The sequence below is a fragment of the Balaenoptera borealis genome (genome assembly GCF_965194805.1).
Source record: "Balaenoptera borealis genome assembly, chromosome: 14".
Classification (NCBI taxonomy): domain Eukaryota; kingdom Metazoa; phylum Chordata; class Mammalia; order Artiodactyla; family Balaenopteridae; genus Balaenoptera; species Balaenoptera borealis.
Genome location: NC_138875.1, coordinates 71,962,589 through 71,975,988, shown reverse-complemented (window position 1 = coordinate 71,975,988; position 13,400 = coordinate 71,962,589). Strand labels below are relative to the sequence as shown.

The following is a 13,400-nucleotide window of genomic DNA, read 5'->3' as shown; positions in this document are numbered from 1 at the left end:
CAAATCTCTAGATGCAAAAGAACCTGATTTCCCCTAGATGCCACAAAGGGCTGTTGTATTGCATAAAACTGAACACATTTCAGGGCATGTAAAGGGCCACCCCATCAGAACCCTGGGGAAGGGCGCCCTTGCATCTCCACTCGATTTTTATTGTTCCCTCTACACCTCCCTGCAGCTCCTCGGTGCCCTCCAGTGGCTCAGGTCCCCACCAACCAAATCTCCTATTCCCTGCCTCCTGGTTGGAAGAGAGCTCGTCTCACACCAACTCCAAGCTTCTGTGTTAATGCCCGGCCTCCTCCCCCAAGTTGGCCCTCCTGAGGACCTAGTGCCTTAGCTCCCTGAAGATCCTCTAGTCCCAGGGGACCTACTGTCATTGTCTTCCCTGGAAGAGTAAGAAAGGCAGACACAGGAGGTGGGGAGAGAGATGGTGACTTAGAAAGAGACCCCCACCCTCAGGGCTGGTGGTGAGAGGACCTGGGTTTTAACCCCAGCGCTGCCACTATAGGCCTGAGTGACCTTTAATAAAACATTTTGCCTCTCTGTGTCTCAGTGTTCTCATCTTTAAAGTGAAAAGCTCTGCCTCCTGGGGCTTGTGATTCTCAGTGGCTGGAAGTGAGAAAGACCTGCAGCCGAGGAAATCATTCCCCTCCCAGATCTGAGACATCTTCTACCTTGCCCTCTGCAGCAGCTTAAGCTGAAGAGGAAGAAAGAGCCCCCAGCTGCACATTAGCCTCGCTAAGGGTGAAATGGCCACCCCTCCTTGACACTGCACTCTGGGCCACCTGAAATTGTGATGAGTATTCACAATGCCAGTGCCTCCCCTCCAAGGCCTCTGTACTGTCACTAAAGTTATTTCAGTTAAAGGGGCTCCATTCATTGGAATGCTGTTAAATGTGCACACTTTAGATTCAGTGGATTAGCTAATAAGCATAAGTGAGCTATAAAAAAATTCCAAGGCTGCTACTGCCTTTAAAATGCCCTTGGTTGGTTTACTTTCCAGAGTAGTTAATTTGTAATGCTTTATGACAACATGCCATAGTAGACTATGATACCCTCATTAATATTTGCCTTACCATCATTAGTCACAAATAAGTAACTCACAACTCCTAAGATAACACAATAAACAAAGTCTATAAAGACTTATGGGAAGTCTTGGGCTAATCGAAATCTTGTTCTTATGATATGCATTCTGTTTCCAGCTAACAGGGCAGATAAAGAATTCCAAGGAAACCTCCCTCATGAATTGAAGAAACCTAGAACAAATGCTTCCTCCCATGAGTCATTCTTAACTTCAATAATAAATTCTTTCTGTCCTTGGAACCCTGAAAGCCAGCAGATGTGCCTAGGGACACCATAGCTAAGCTTATGTAAGCTGGGGTGCTCTGACATCTGTCCTGGGGTCTCCTAGGTGCCCAAACATTTCCTTACTTCATTAGGGTATTTTTTCCTCCATATTTAGGGGATTTTACAGTTGACCAAGGACTTTTAGATACATACATTGTTCTGATTCTCAAATCAAGGTAACAGGACAAGTAAATTGTCTGATGAGAGAGAAAAAGTCAATGACTTGCTCAAGGGCTAAAACTCAAGTTTTCTGTCTCCAAATCCAATGACCTTCCCACAACATTGAAAGGTAAGGGTTTTCCTGTCTGGAATATTTTCTGCAGAGAGCAAGGTCTTTTTTAATTTAAAAAAAAATGTTGTTTACTTATCTTTAAAATAAAATAATTATGTTGTATGATATAAAAAACAATAGCACAAAAAGTTATACGTTGAAAAGTTAATGTGGTCCCACTTCTATCACTAGACCCAAAAGTGACCACTGTTGAGAGCCTTTCGTCCACCAGAGGATTTTTAGGTGGCTGGCTTAAATTTGTATATCAACAATTATATTTCATGGCCCCTAAAAAAATAATAATTATGAAGATGGAAATATGGGAAAATGTTTACAGTTTGATACTAAGAAGGGGGAGAATGACCACGATATGGTTTGCATATTCTGATTGCAGCTCGCTAAAGGAAAGCACACAATATGGGCAAAGCCAAAATGTGAAAATGTCTATGTTAGAGTTATAGGGTTATGGGTGCTTTTCCACTCCAGATTTTCTTAAATGCCATCACTTTTCTTACAGTTCCAAAGGTGAGAGAAGCAGAAATTTAACAACACAATACATTCTCTATGGATATATGGCTATACACACATTATGTAGTAAAAATATTTAAAAATAGACCAGAAGAATACATACCAAGTTCAAGATAGTGTTTACCTTTTAAGAAGGAAGGAAATAGGGTCAAAAGGATACAGATAAGCCTTATCTGTTTTGTTTTATTTCTTTTTTAAAAAAATGATAAGCTGTTTAGATCTACAGAATCCTGGTGGTGGTATTAGTATAGTACTTTACTGTATGTTTGAAGCATTTCATTACTTTTTTATTTATAAAAATCAGGGGCTGGATAGGGAATATACCACCAGCTTTGATATAAAAGAACTCTCCTCTAATCCTATGAGATCATTTATTTCACAGCTCATTTCAGATTGCTCCTTCTCTAAACTACTCTTAGCTCTTAATAAAGAAGAAAAAAAGGAAAGAAGGAAGGGAAGAAGGGAGGTAGGGGAAAAGGGAGGGAGGGAGGGAAGAAGGGAACAAGCAAATTTCCCCAGTGCTGCTAAGCAAAACTAACTTGAAGTGAATTAAACAATTATGGTCCTCTAGACCAGGGGTCAGCAAACTTCTTCTGTAAAGGCTCACTTCATACATGTTTTAGGCTTTGCAGGCCATACAGTTTCTTTCCAACCTGCTCAAGACTGCCTGCCATTGAAGCATGAAAGCAGCCGTAGATGATACATCAAATAATGGGCATGGCTGTGTTCCAATAAAACTTTATTTACAGAAACAGGAAGTTGGATTTAGCCCACCACTTTGAAAGTTTGGCTGAACAAGCTCCATGGAACTCACAGGGGACAATAAATACAGATCCAGTTGGAAAACCTCTTAGAGTAACAGTCTCTGACCATGAGCCTTGGGTAGTTTGTTTAGTCTCAGCTCTGATGTTTGAAATCCTGGGATTTTACATGTGTGCATTTGCTGCCCATTCTAGTCCTAGTTGTATCTGAGCACCCAGTAGATCTTGCCTGGCAATGAGGTTTGAGATGGAGAGCCCCATTACTCAAATTTCTCTTTCCATTTGTGAGTGAATGAACCAGGTGATAAGCATTCAAAACGTAAGCAAGCTCCGAAGCTCTTATTTTCACCCAAGGATCCAAAACAGATAGCATAGTTGCTATATAAGTTTATTACAGTTGTGATCTGTGATAATAGCCCCAGGAAATATAAATAGGGACATTTGGTCATCACATGTAATTCATAAAATCTGAGGCTTTATCTCAAGTGATTGTGCACATTTGAATAAGATAGATAATGCCAGGAAATTTTACAGAACAGAATGCTTCACTGAACTTCGTAAGGCAGGGTGCTGGGGTGGAGTGGGTGGGCGGGAAGGAGCCTATAAAATTCAGGATTACATGGAGGAATAATCAAGTCTGGGTCTCAGAAACCAAAAGGACATAGCCACAAGATGGCAGCCATAGTCAAGACGCCACACCACCCCTGTTCAATGGCCTGGGCCACATCTGGGACTCTCCACCTGAAATGCATTTCACTTTTTCTCTCCTATCAATTACATGCCCACTGGATCCCTGCATCCTCCCAAAGCCTTCCTGGTAGGTCCCTGATTGTTCCCTGCCTGGACATGGATATCACAAGGCCACTCCTCTCTTCTTACCCATGCCTCCCCACACACACAACAATAGTGATTAATCTCTGTTTGTGTGCAATGTAAATACATGATTACCTTACTCTATTAACTAACAATTCTTTCCTTTTGTTCATAAGCCCTGAACTCGTGTATCTTAATGTGAGCTCCTAGCAAGTACAGTCAATATCAGTGTAATTCTTTTAAAGATTTCATGCTCTGTGACCCATGGTGAAACTGAAGTCAGCCAAATTTACAAAGTCTTGCCTGTCCGACCCTTCCCTGCCCTTCCCCACTGCCTAGATGTCCCACCTTCAGATCCCTTATACACCCAGTGTGCAGCTGATGTTCTCCCTTCACAGTCCTCTCAAATCCTACTCTCAGAAACTCATTTAAATTGGAAGGTCACTTAACTGGCTATTTTAATTTTCCCCAAGGTCTTGAATTTTGACTTGTTTGTACTGGCCTTAGAAGGCAGGGGGACATAATGTCAAAAGGTTTCGATTCAGTATCAGGGACTCTGCTTCTCAATCTAGTTCTGCTACTGTTTAACCCCACAAAGCCCCTTCTCTTCTCTGTAAAATGGGAGCATAGATCATAGAACTAGATGATCTATCCTGTTATCCTATGCCTTCATCCCATCCAAGCACAGAGCAGAATTGTGAGAACACAGACGCTGGGACTAGAGAGACCCAGACTCCAGTCCTGGCTTTGCAATACACTAGCTATGTGATTTGGGACAAATTACTTAACTTCTCTGAGACTCAGTTTTCTCTTCCATCAAGTGGAAAATTAAATAAAAATCCCCACCTGCACAGAACTCTTATGAGGACTGGAGATGGAATAAGTTAAGCCCGTACTGGAGACTAAGTAAAGCTATTGGCACCAAATAAAAGGCAGCTATCATCCTTCGTGTGCATTATTCAAGGGATTGCTGGCTCTGGGCAGCAGGTGGAGCTGGTAGGACATTGGGCAAGGCCTCCAGTAAGGAGCCGCAGAAATCACACAGAAAGGGGGCAGATCATACTAAATACTGTTCAAAAGTAAAATTCAGAAAAAGCCAACTGCTGGGGGATGGACTCCATCAGGGTCTGAGTTGAGGGAGGCTGCCCCTCAGATACCTGGGGGCTCCCAAGTCCAGGGAGGGTTAATCAGTAACCTGAACAATAGGTGAGGTGATTGGGAAGGCAGGCAAAGAGATTGAGCAGTAAGTTTATTTTTATGACTACTGCTACATCAGCTTCAAGGGCAAAGGTCAGCCAACAGACTTTCACCCACCTGAACTGTGGACTTGGAGAAGGCTTGCTTCCAAGAAGGGGAATCCCAGTGCCCTCCTCTACATGCTTAGTAGACAGGTGCTACCTCACAAGCTGAACCAAGGAGCAAGGAGCAGTTCCCTCACCAACCTCCACTAGTGCCAGGGTCACCTCCCCACCCTCCCACTTACATTCCTTTTCTCTTCTTGCACCTGACCTTCCCTCCCTCAGGAAGCCCGATTTCTCTACCCCTCCCAGCAACTCCCAGTCCAGGCTATGCACACCAGTCTCTAAGGAAATAAGACTGAAATGCCCAGGCTTTTCATCTTATAACTAAGAACTACCCTGAAGGAAAGGAGGAGAAAGTGAAGGAGGTGGAATCATCACATAGGCAGGGAAAGCACACAGGCACCAGTCAAGGGCAGTAGCACTTTATGTCAGGAAGCTGGGCAGGGAGGGAGCAGTAAGGCTGGGTGTCAATCCCAACTCCAAGACAAAGCCCTATTAGTCCAATCCCGGAGCACATGTTCCCACTGAGACCATTCAGTGGGGACATGAAAGTCTCTTCAACAAACGGTTCTGGGAGAACTGGACTTTACTTCACATCATATACAAAAATCACTCAAAATGGATCAAATATCTGAATGTAAGAGCTAAGACTATAAAACTCTTAGGAACAAACCTAGCATTCAATCTTCATGATCTTGGATTTGCCAATGGGTTCTTAGGAATGACACCAAAAGCATGAGCAACAAAAGAAAAAACAGATAAATCAGACTTCATCAAGATTTAAAACCTTTGTGCATCAAAGGACACGAAAGAAAGTGAAAAGACAACCTACAGAATGGGAGAATATTTGCAAATTATGTACCAGATAAGGGTCTAGTATTCAGAATATATAAAGAACACTTTCAACTCAACATCAAAAAAGACAACCCAGTCAAAAAAAAATAGTGTATGCATGTAGAAAGTAATAACATAAAAGGGAAAAATTATTGTGGTAGGCTGAAGATATATATACATTTCCTCTAAAGAAGCAATAGTCAAATGCAATGTATAGATTTCATTTGAATCCTGATTCAAACAAATCAACTGTAAGAAGACATTTTTCAGATAATCAGGAAAATCTGGATATGGACCAGGTATTAAACTACTTAAATTAAGAAATTACTATAAATTTTGTTAAGCATGATAATGGCACAATGGTTAAGTTCTTTAAAAGTTAAAGGTGCGTTCCGAAGAATTTACAGTGAAATGACATGATGTCTGGGATTTGACTTAAAATACTGTTGGAGAAAAAAGATGGAAGGGGAGAGATGAACCAAGAATGGCAAAATATTGTTCATTGTGAAAGCCAAGTGATGAGAATTAGGTCCATGAGTACTCATTATACTATTCTATCTCTGCTTGTGTATGTTTGAAATTTTCCAAAATTAAAAAAATTGAAAATGTTATCTAATTTGTTGTTTTCTCACTTTTAAGTAATCAGGGCAATAAAAGCACGAGCTGCTATTTTTTCATTACCCTACCTAACTAGAGGAGAAGGCTCAGTTCAGATCCAGCTGACTCAGATTTCAGCCAGGGCAGATCTTTTACAAGTGCGGAGATTGGTCCAATCTCACCTTCGGTGCTAGATGAGGAAAGACAAGAAAAAAGAGGAAAACTGACCATAGCCAATGAGATAACCCCTCTGATACAGCAGTGAGTACTTTGTAACTGCTGGCTAAGGGGGAAAGCTGGAACCACTTCCTATGTGAGCACAGAAAATGCCATTTCTCTCTCTGCCCTTGGATTTGGCAATGGATTGTTAGAAATGACACCAAAAGCATGAACAACAAAAGGAAAAAAAAGATAAACTAGACTCTATCAAGATTTAAAACTTTTATGCATCAAAGGACACTACCAAGAAAGTGAAAAGACAACCTCAAGAATGGGAGAAAATATTTGCAAATCATATATCTGATATATCTGATAAGGGCCTAGTATCCAGAATATATAGCCTTCTTCTCTAGCTAGGTTAGGGTGCTGAAGCAATCCAGGGAGCTTCTTACAGGGAGCATCGATGGTTCTCATGTTCATCATCATCATATCTTACATCCCAAAAACGCTTCATGTTTTCAAGAAAATCCATTTGATCCTCACTACCACCCAGGGAGGTAGGCGAGGCGGAATTTTTATCCCCATCCTACTCACAAAGAAGCTAAGCTCCAGAGAAGTAAAGCAATATGCTACTGGCCCCAGGTCACTGCTGGCGAGCAGTAGAGCAGAAGCCCAGCTCCTCCACAACCCCATGCTTCCTCCAATTATTCTCCTAGATAGTGTTCTTACCAAGGTCCTATTTTCTTTCTGTTATTCTTCATTCACATTTTCCTTCTTTAAAATTTTTTTTCCACTGTCGCTTTAACCTTTATCAGACTGACAATCTCCTTAGGGATTAAAAAAAAAAATTCCAGGCAAGACCTATAAGCAGACTTTTTTCTTCCTGCCATCTTTTGGGCTGTCAGGGGGAATATATCTCAGAACTTCAATGGTTTCCTGGGTCTTTCGCTTTGTTTTGTTTTACCATCAAAAGGAGTTGACTTGAACATTTTCAAGAAAGGAAAAGAGAAGTAAAGAAGGAATTCAAGTCTTGCTCCAGTGGGTCAGCCAAGAGCTCTGCACAGCTTTCAAACACACCCCAAAGGCCAGCCAATCCCTGAGAAATCTCAGCTCTGCATATTGGGGCCTGCAGCTCCAGGTTGGCAGGGAGGCAGGCTAAATGGAAGGAGGTCCACCCCAGTGGTTGGGTTCAGAGAGAGCAAAAATCCCCTGGAGGGTTAGCAACTAAAGGCCCAGGGAGCTGATTCTGAACGAATATAAGAAGCCTTGTGCAGTGAAAAGGACAGCGAGCTGGAGCCAGCAGTCTGGGTTCTACTCCTGAGCAAGAATCTCCATCCCCAGAGTTTGTTTCCCTGTTCACGAAGGAAGAGGGGGAATAATCTCTGAGGTCCCTTCCAGAGTTGCCACTGACTGCCCATGTTTAAGCGCATCAGAAATGTCACTTGGAGCCAGATTCTGACCCTGACAGGGCATAAAGGCTTACAGCTACCTCTAAGGTCCGGGCCAGCCCTCAGGCATCCCTAACTCCCTTTTAATCTTCTGTTAAGAACAGCTTTCACTGAACCTTCTTGAACCGTTATGTCTTCAACCTTCCCCACAGTAGAGGATAAGGAGTTCCATGTGTTCACTCCTTGATGTGTGAAATAGGGCTTTACTCTCAGAAGCAAAAAGGCCTAAGGGACCGAGTTAATAGAAACATATAGCACTGCCCTTTGGTGGGCCAGCATGTGCTGAGGAGTGAGGGTAGGCAGGTTCTGAGACAGCCGGTGCTCAGCCCCTAGGGCAGAGGACTCACCGAGATCTTGGTGAAAACGTACAGCAACAGGGACAGAACAGAGAGGTAGACCTGGATCCGCTTGCCTCCAAATCGCTTCCGCAGGTACTCTGGCATCGTCACCACCTGCATGGGATGGAAGGGCGGTCACTGCCAGTCTGAGTGATCAGAAGGCCCAGAGCAAGCAGAACAGAGGCATCCACCCCAGTGTCAGAGGTATAATCAAGGGTTAACCTTCGTTGGTCAGAGAAGTCTGCGAGGTGGCCAGATGTCCCCATCCTCCATCCATTTGCTCATCTCCATCCCACATGCCCTACCACTGCAGAGGCAGCTAGGTATCATCCCAGGACATAGAAGGGCCCAATAAACAATTTTTTTAATGAACACATGCCTGCACATAACCAAGAAGGCAGATCCTTGCCCTGAAGGAGGAGGGGATAGATAAATAGATAGTCCTATACAAAGCACCTTCTGTGAACAAGCCATCATAACCACGGTGGTACCTTTTCAGTGCACCAAAAAAGGTGTCCAGGCTGGGTGTGTGCTTCACCCTGCTCTGCACATAAGCCTTGCCAAGGACTGTGGCTGCAGGCCAGCTCAACTGCTCTCCCAGTTCCTTTCTGCAAATTCCAACCACACTCTGTCTCGTGTCCTCAACCCTGAGCCTGCTGTCTCCTGGAATCAGACATGTATCACCGGCAGTCCATGAGCCTCCAGAAGATGCAGAGTCTGCCTGTGCCTCTTTCTTATTGATTTCAGCTCCTAATGTATAGACGTACACATGGTAGCTGCTCATTATATCTCAATGGACAGATGTTGCTAAAGCTCTCTTATGTAAAACGTCAGAGGTTTAGTCAAGAGACCGAGCATGCATTTGGTAGTTGAGTACCAGATGCATGCTCAGCAAACAAAGGCTGCTGATGTTTTTAAATAAAGGGAAAATATGGTTCTTTTTCTCATGTTGCTTCTGTTCCAGGGGCTGAGGCAGACAGTTACGTATCATGTGCAAATGCACGACAGTGCCTTGCAAGTATTCACCCAGACTGAGGGGATGTGATGCTTTCAATGCTGAATAGAGTGAAGTTGCTTAGGAGGGCTTCCTAGAGGGACAAGTCGTGGCCAAGTAGATCTGTTGAATGCCCCTGAGAGCAGTCAGGAACTTTATAACCCAGGAAAGAGAGCCAAGTCATAGGCTCTTATCTCAGAAAGTCTCCTCTGCCCTCCAGGAGGACCAAGTTCACACAGATATTTGCCAGCAGGAAATATATATTACATAATAACAGAGCAAATACTTACCCCTGCCTTAATGTAAATGGGGACAAACACCCAGCCCAGCACAACCACCAAAAAAAGGGCCTGAAACCAAAAAAGAGGTGTAGTCAAACCAGGAGGAACCTTAGCCCATCCCGCTGCCTGCAGGGCTTGCAGCTGCTGCAGACCATCCACCCAGCATTTTCTCTTTGGGCTCTGGGCACAACTCCCTAAGTGGCCATCAGTGCTTGGAGAAGGCCTTTGATGCCTGATTGGTCCACAGGAACAACAGTTGGGCAACAGTGGAGAGGAACCCGGGGGGCTGCCCACTGACATCACAGCTCCTTTTGCTTCTTCCCTGGTTTACAGGAGTAAAATATCATTTAGAGAGCTTTTAAAATTAAAAAAAATAATAATAATGGAAATCTGGTGGTATTTCCAAACCTCTTGATATGGCTGAAAGGGTACAGGAGGGGTTGGCTTTTTAAAAGAAGAAAGAAACACTATCGCCATCAAATCAGTGATTTCTCGTGGTGGAAGGGGAGCAGGACCCTGGGGTTCCTGAAGCTGTGCCCCTCATCCATCTGTACTCCAAGGTGGCCCTGGGAGGTTCTCTAACATCTAGAACATCTCTGAGTGTAGACTGGGCTGGCTGACAGCTAAAGATCCTTCCAGCTCCAGGACACAGTGTCTCTGACGTTACTCACGTTCCATTCAAAGCCCCCAGTGGCGATGCCTGCAGCTGCTCCCGTTCCCGCCAGTCCCACAAAGTGGCCGCTTCCGATGTTACTGGCGAACAGAGAGGCTCCAATCTGGAAACACAAAGAGAAGGTCAAGTGAGAACTCCATGCTTCACCAGGACACTCAGGGGTGCACCAAAGATAGAAGAGACATGTCATCCAAGAGAAGGACAAGAAAGAGCAGAGGCCAGCCAGGAACTTGACTATGTTGGAGTCTGCCGGGACCACTGGTTCAGAAGGCAGATGTGAGGACTTGGGTAATAGCAAAGATAAAAAGGAGAGGACTGGGGAAGGAGTCGTGGGATGCATCCCCAAATCAGATCTCTGTGAGTCCTTTGTGAGCCCAATGCGCAACAGTCAAGAAGGCATGGGAAGCTCCACAGCCCGACCTGCCTCCTCTGGAAGTCTCCCCAGCGGCTGAGGGCTCAGGAGCAGGACCTGTGCCATTCATCTCTGTGTCCCCCAGCACTCCTGACTTGGGACCTTGACCAATACAGGATCTCAGGAAATGTGGACAGTTTTGTTGAAAGAAATCATTTAAAAGGAAGCCTCTGGACGTCAGTTACTTGTCATTTGTCAAAGAAGGCAGGGGGTAGAGCCAATAATTTCCAAGTGACTCTTAGCTGTTAAATTCTGTAATCACATGAGCTCCCAAGTAACAAGAGATGCTAATAATAATAACTCTCTAAGTCAATATAGTAGTTTTTTTGGCCGCACCACGCGGCTTGTGGGATCTTAGTTCCCCAACCAGGGATCAAACGCAGGCCCCGGACAGTGGAAGCATGGAGTCCTAACCACTGGAACGCTGTGGAATTCCCTCGATATAGTATTTTTATTTTTTTACAAAGGTCCTATGGATACATGCACAAAACACTGCATTTTTCAAAGATATACATATGTCTAAAAACATAGGTTAGAAGACAAATTGGAAGGACATATACTAAATATCCAAGAGTTGAAGCCTGGGAGAGGAAAGGAGAATGGGATTTTTTTTTTTTTAAACATCTTTATTGGAGTATAATTGCTTTACAATGGTGTGTTAGTTTCTGCTTTATAACAAAGTAAATCAGTTATACATATACATATGTTCCCATATCTCTTCCCTCTTGCATCTCCCTCCCTCCCACCCTCCCTATCCCACCCCTCTAGGTGGTCACAAAGCACCGAGCTGATCTCCCTGTGCTATGCAGCTGCTTCCCACTAGCTATCTATTTTACATTTGGTAGTGTATATATGTCCATGACACTCTCTCACCCTGTCACATCTCACCCCTCCCCCTCCCCATATCCTCAAGTCCAGAGAATGGGATTTTTGAATAGGAGGTGAAGGAGAAAGTATCAGGTGAAACAAGAGAGGGATTTTGAACTGACCAATCATGGTACTGTACCATCAACTCAACCGCCTCTGAGGTCCAAGAGAACTCCAAAAAGTTCTAGAGCTTTTCTGTACCCAGGAGGAGAAGGCATAACAACATTTGATGATCACCAAACTAGTATAATTATCCCCAGTCTTGCTGAGCAATTGGGGGAGGCTGGTAGTTATTTGTCTAATATCCCTAATATGGTTCAAATTTGGAACAAAACACATATTTCCCAAAAGGCAGATTACTCCAAGAAACTGTCCTAACTGTTCCTCGATATAAAACAGTGGGTGCTTAGTGCCATATGCTAAGTCAGAGGAGAGGGAGATCTCTGAAGGCCGGGCCAGGAGGTCTCCAGAATGATGAAGAGACAGTGGTGTAAGTGCCTTCATTCATTCACTCAACAAATATTAACTTAGCACCTACTCAATGTGTTAAGTGCCATTCTAGACACTGGGGATTCCTGTATGAAAAGCACCACCACCAACAACAAAAAAGATCAGAGACTGGTTAAGTGCTGTGAAGAGAATAGAGAAGGTGTGATAGATAGAGCGACTGCTTTAGTCTGGGAAAGGTCCCTCTGTGGCGTGCCCTCTAAGCTGAGATCAAGATGATAAAAGAAGTCAACCATGCTGAGATCAGAGGGAAAGCGTTCCAGCAAAGCAAAGACCAACCCCCCACCCCCTGCCCAAGTGAGAAGGTCATCATGGTTGGGAAGCAGAAAGAAGGCCAGAGTAGCTGGAGTGTGGTGGGTGGTGTGAGATGAGGCTGGAAAGTTGGGAGGGGATACATCACGTAGGTCCTAGCAAGCCAGGATAGGAGTGTGGATTTTACTCTGTCTGATGGGAAGCCACTGGAGGGTTTCAAGCAGGGGAGGGAAAGGATCTAACTTGTTTTTAAGTATTGCTCTCAAGCATGTGGAGAGTGTAGTGTTGGGGGCAAGAGAGAAAACAAAAAACCATGTGGGAGGCAGTTGCTGCCTGTAGGTAACAGGGCATAGCGGCTTGGTCTCAGGTGGTGGCAGTTGAGATAAAGACAAGCATAGAGATTGGAGTACATTTTAGAAACAAAGTTGATGAGCCCTGTTGATGTATCAGACGTGGGAAATGCGGGAAAGGGTAATCAAGGGTAACCCCTAGATTCGGGACTTTAGTAACGGGTGGACATCATTCATTAAGACGGGAAACTGTGTACTTTGATTATTGCTGCTTAAGAGTTTAATATTTTGTTATCTGTACTCTAAAGTGTGTTGTACAACATATGCATGCTTGCCTTTGTTAAAAGAATAGGACCCAGTAAGCTTTGCATAAAGAAGTATATAACCATTGGCTCTGACCATAAGTGGAATTCTCATTGTGTAAAAATTCTATTGCTCTAGACTGCATTTCATCCTCATTATAGCACAAACAGTAAAATGCTTTGTGATGCAGAAGAAGAAGGAGGAGAAGGAGAAACTGAGAGGAAAGCAGGCTGTTTAAACACATCCACCTCCTCCTTCTCCTCAGAGCTTGGTGGGGATAACAGTTCACTTTTAATCAGGATTCCCTTCTGCATGTAGCCTGCCTGTCATTACACATTATCTTTTTTTTTCATTTACCATCTCTCACTTGATAAATTATTAAGCCTAATGTTATACTATTAAGAGCATAATTACCAGTAATGATTAA

General features: G+C 43.8%; 2 protein-coding genes across 6 annotated transcripts in view; one reads left to right on the top strand and one right to left on the bottom strand.

Annotated features, from left to right (window-relative positions):
* Window positions 1-13,400, bottom strand: part of LOC309610676 (sodium/glucose cotransporter 1) — a 140,932-nt gene that overhangs the window by 42,878 nt on the left and 84,654 nt on the right. For all 5 annotated transcript variants that reach the window (XR_014234128.1, XR_014234129.1, XR_014234130.1 and 2 more), the window contains 3 exons: window positions 10,341-10,445; window positions 9,679-9,738; window positions 8,404-8,508 (listed from right to left, as the gene is read on the bottom strand). Coding sequence is in view for 2 of the 5 variants with exons in the window: in XM_082353817.1 (XP_082209943.1) it covers window positions 8,404-8,508; window positions 9,679-9,738; window positions 10,341-10,445 (270 nt within the window). In the remaining 3 variants the exon portion in view is untranslated. The remainder of the gene's footprint in view (window positions 1-8,403; window positions 8,509-9,678; window positions 9,739-10,340; window positions 10,446-13,400) is intronic.
* LOC309610681 (unconventional myosin-XVIIIb-like) overlaps window positions 1-13,400 on the top strand; it is a 110,834-nt gene that overhangs the window by 82,995 nt on the left and 14,439 nt on the right. The gene's annotated exons all lie outside the window — the stretch shown is intronic.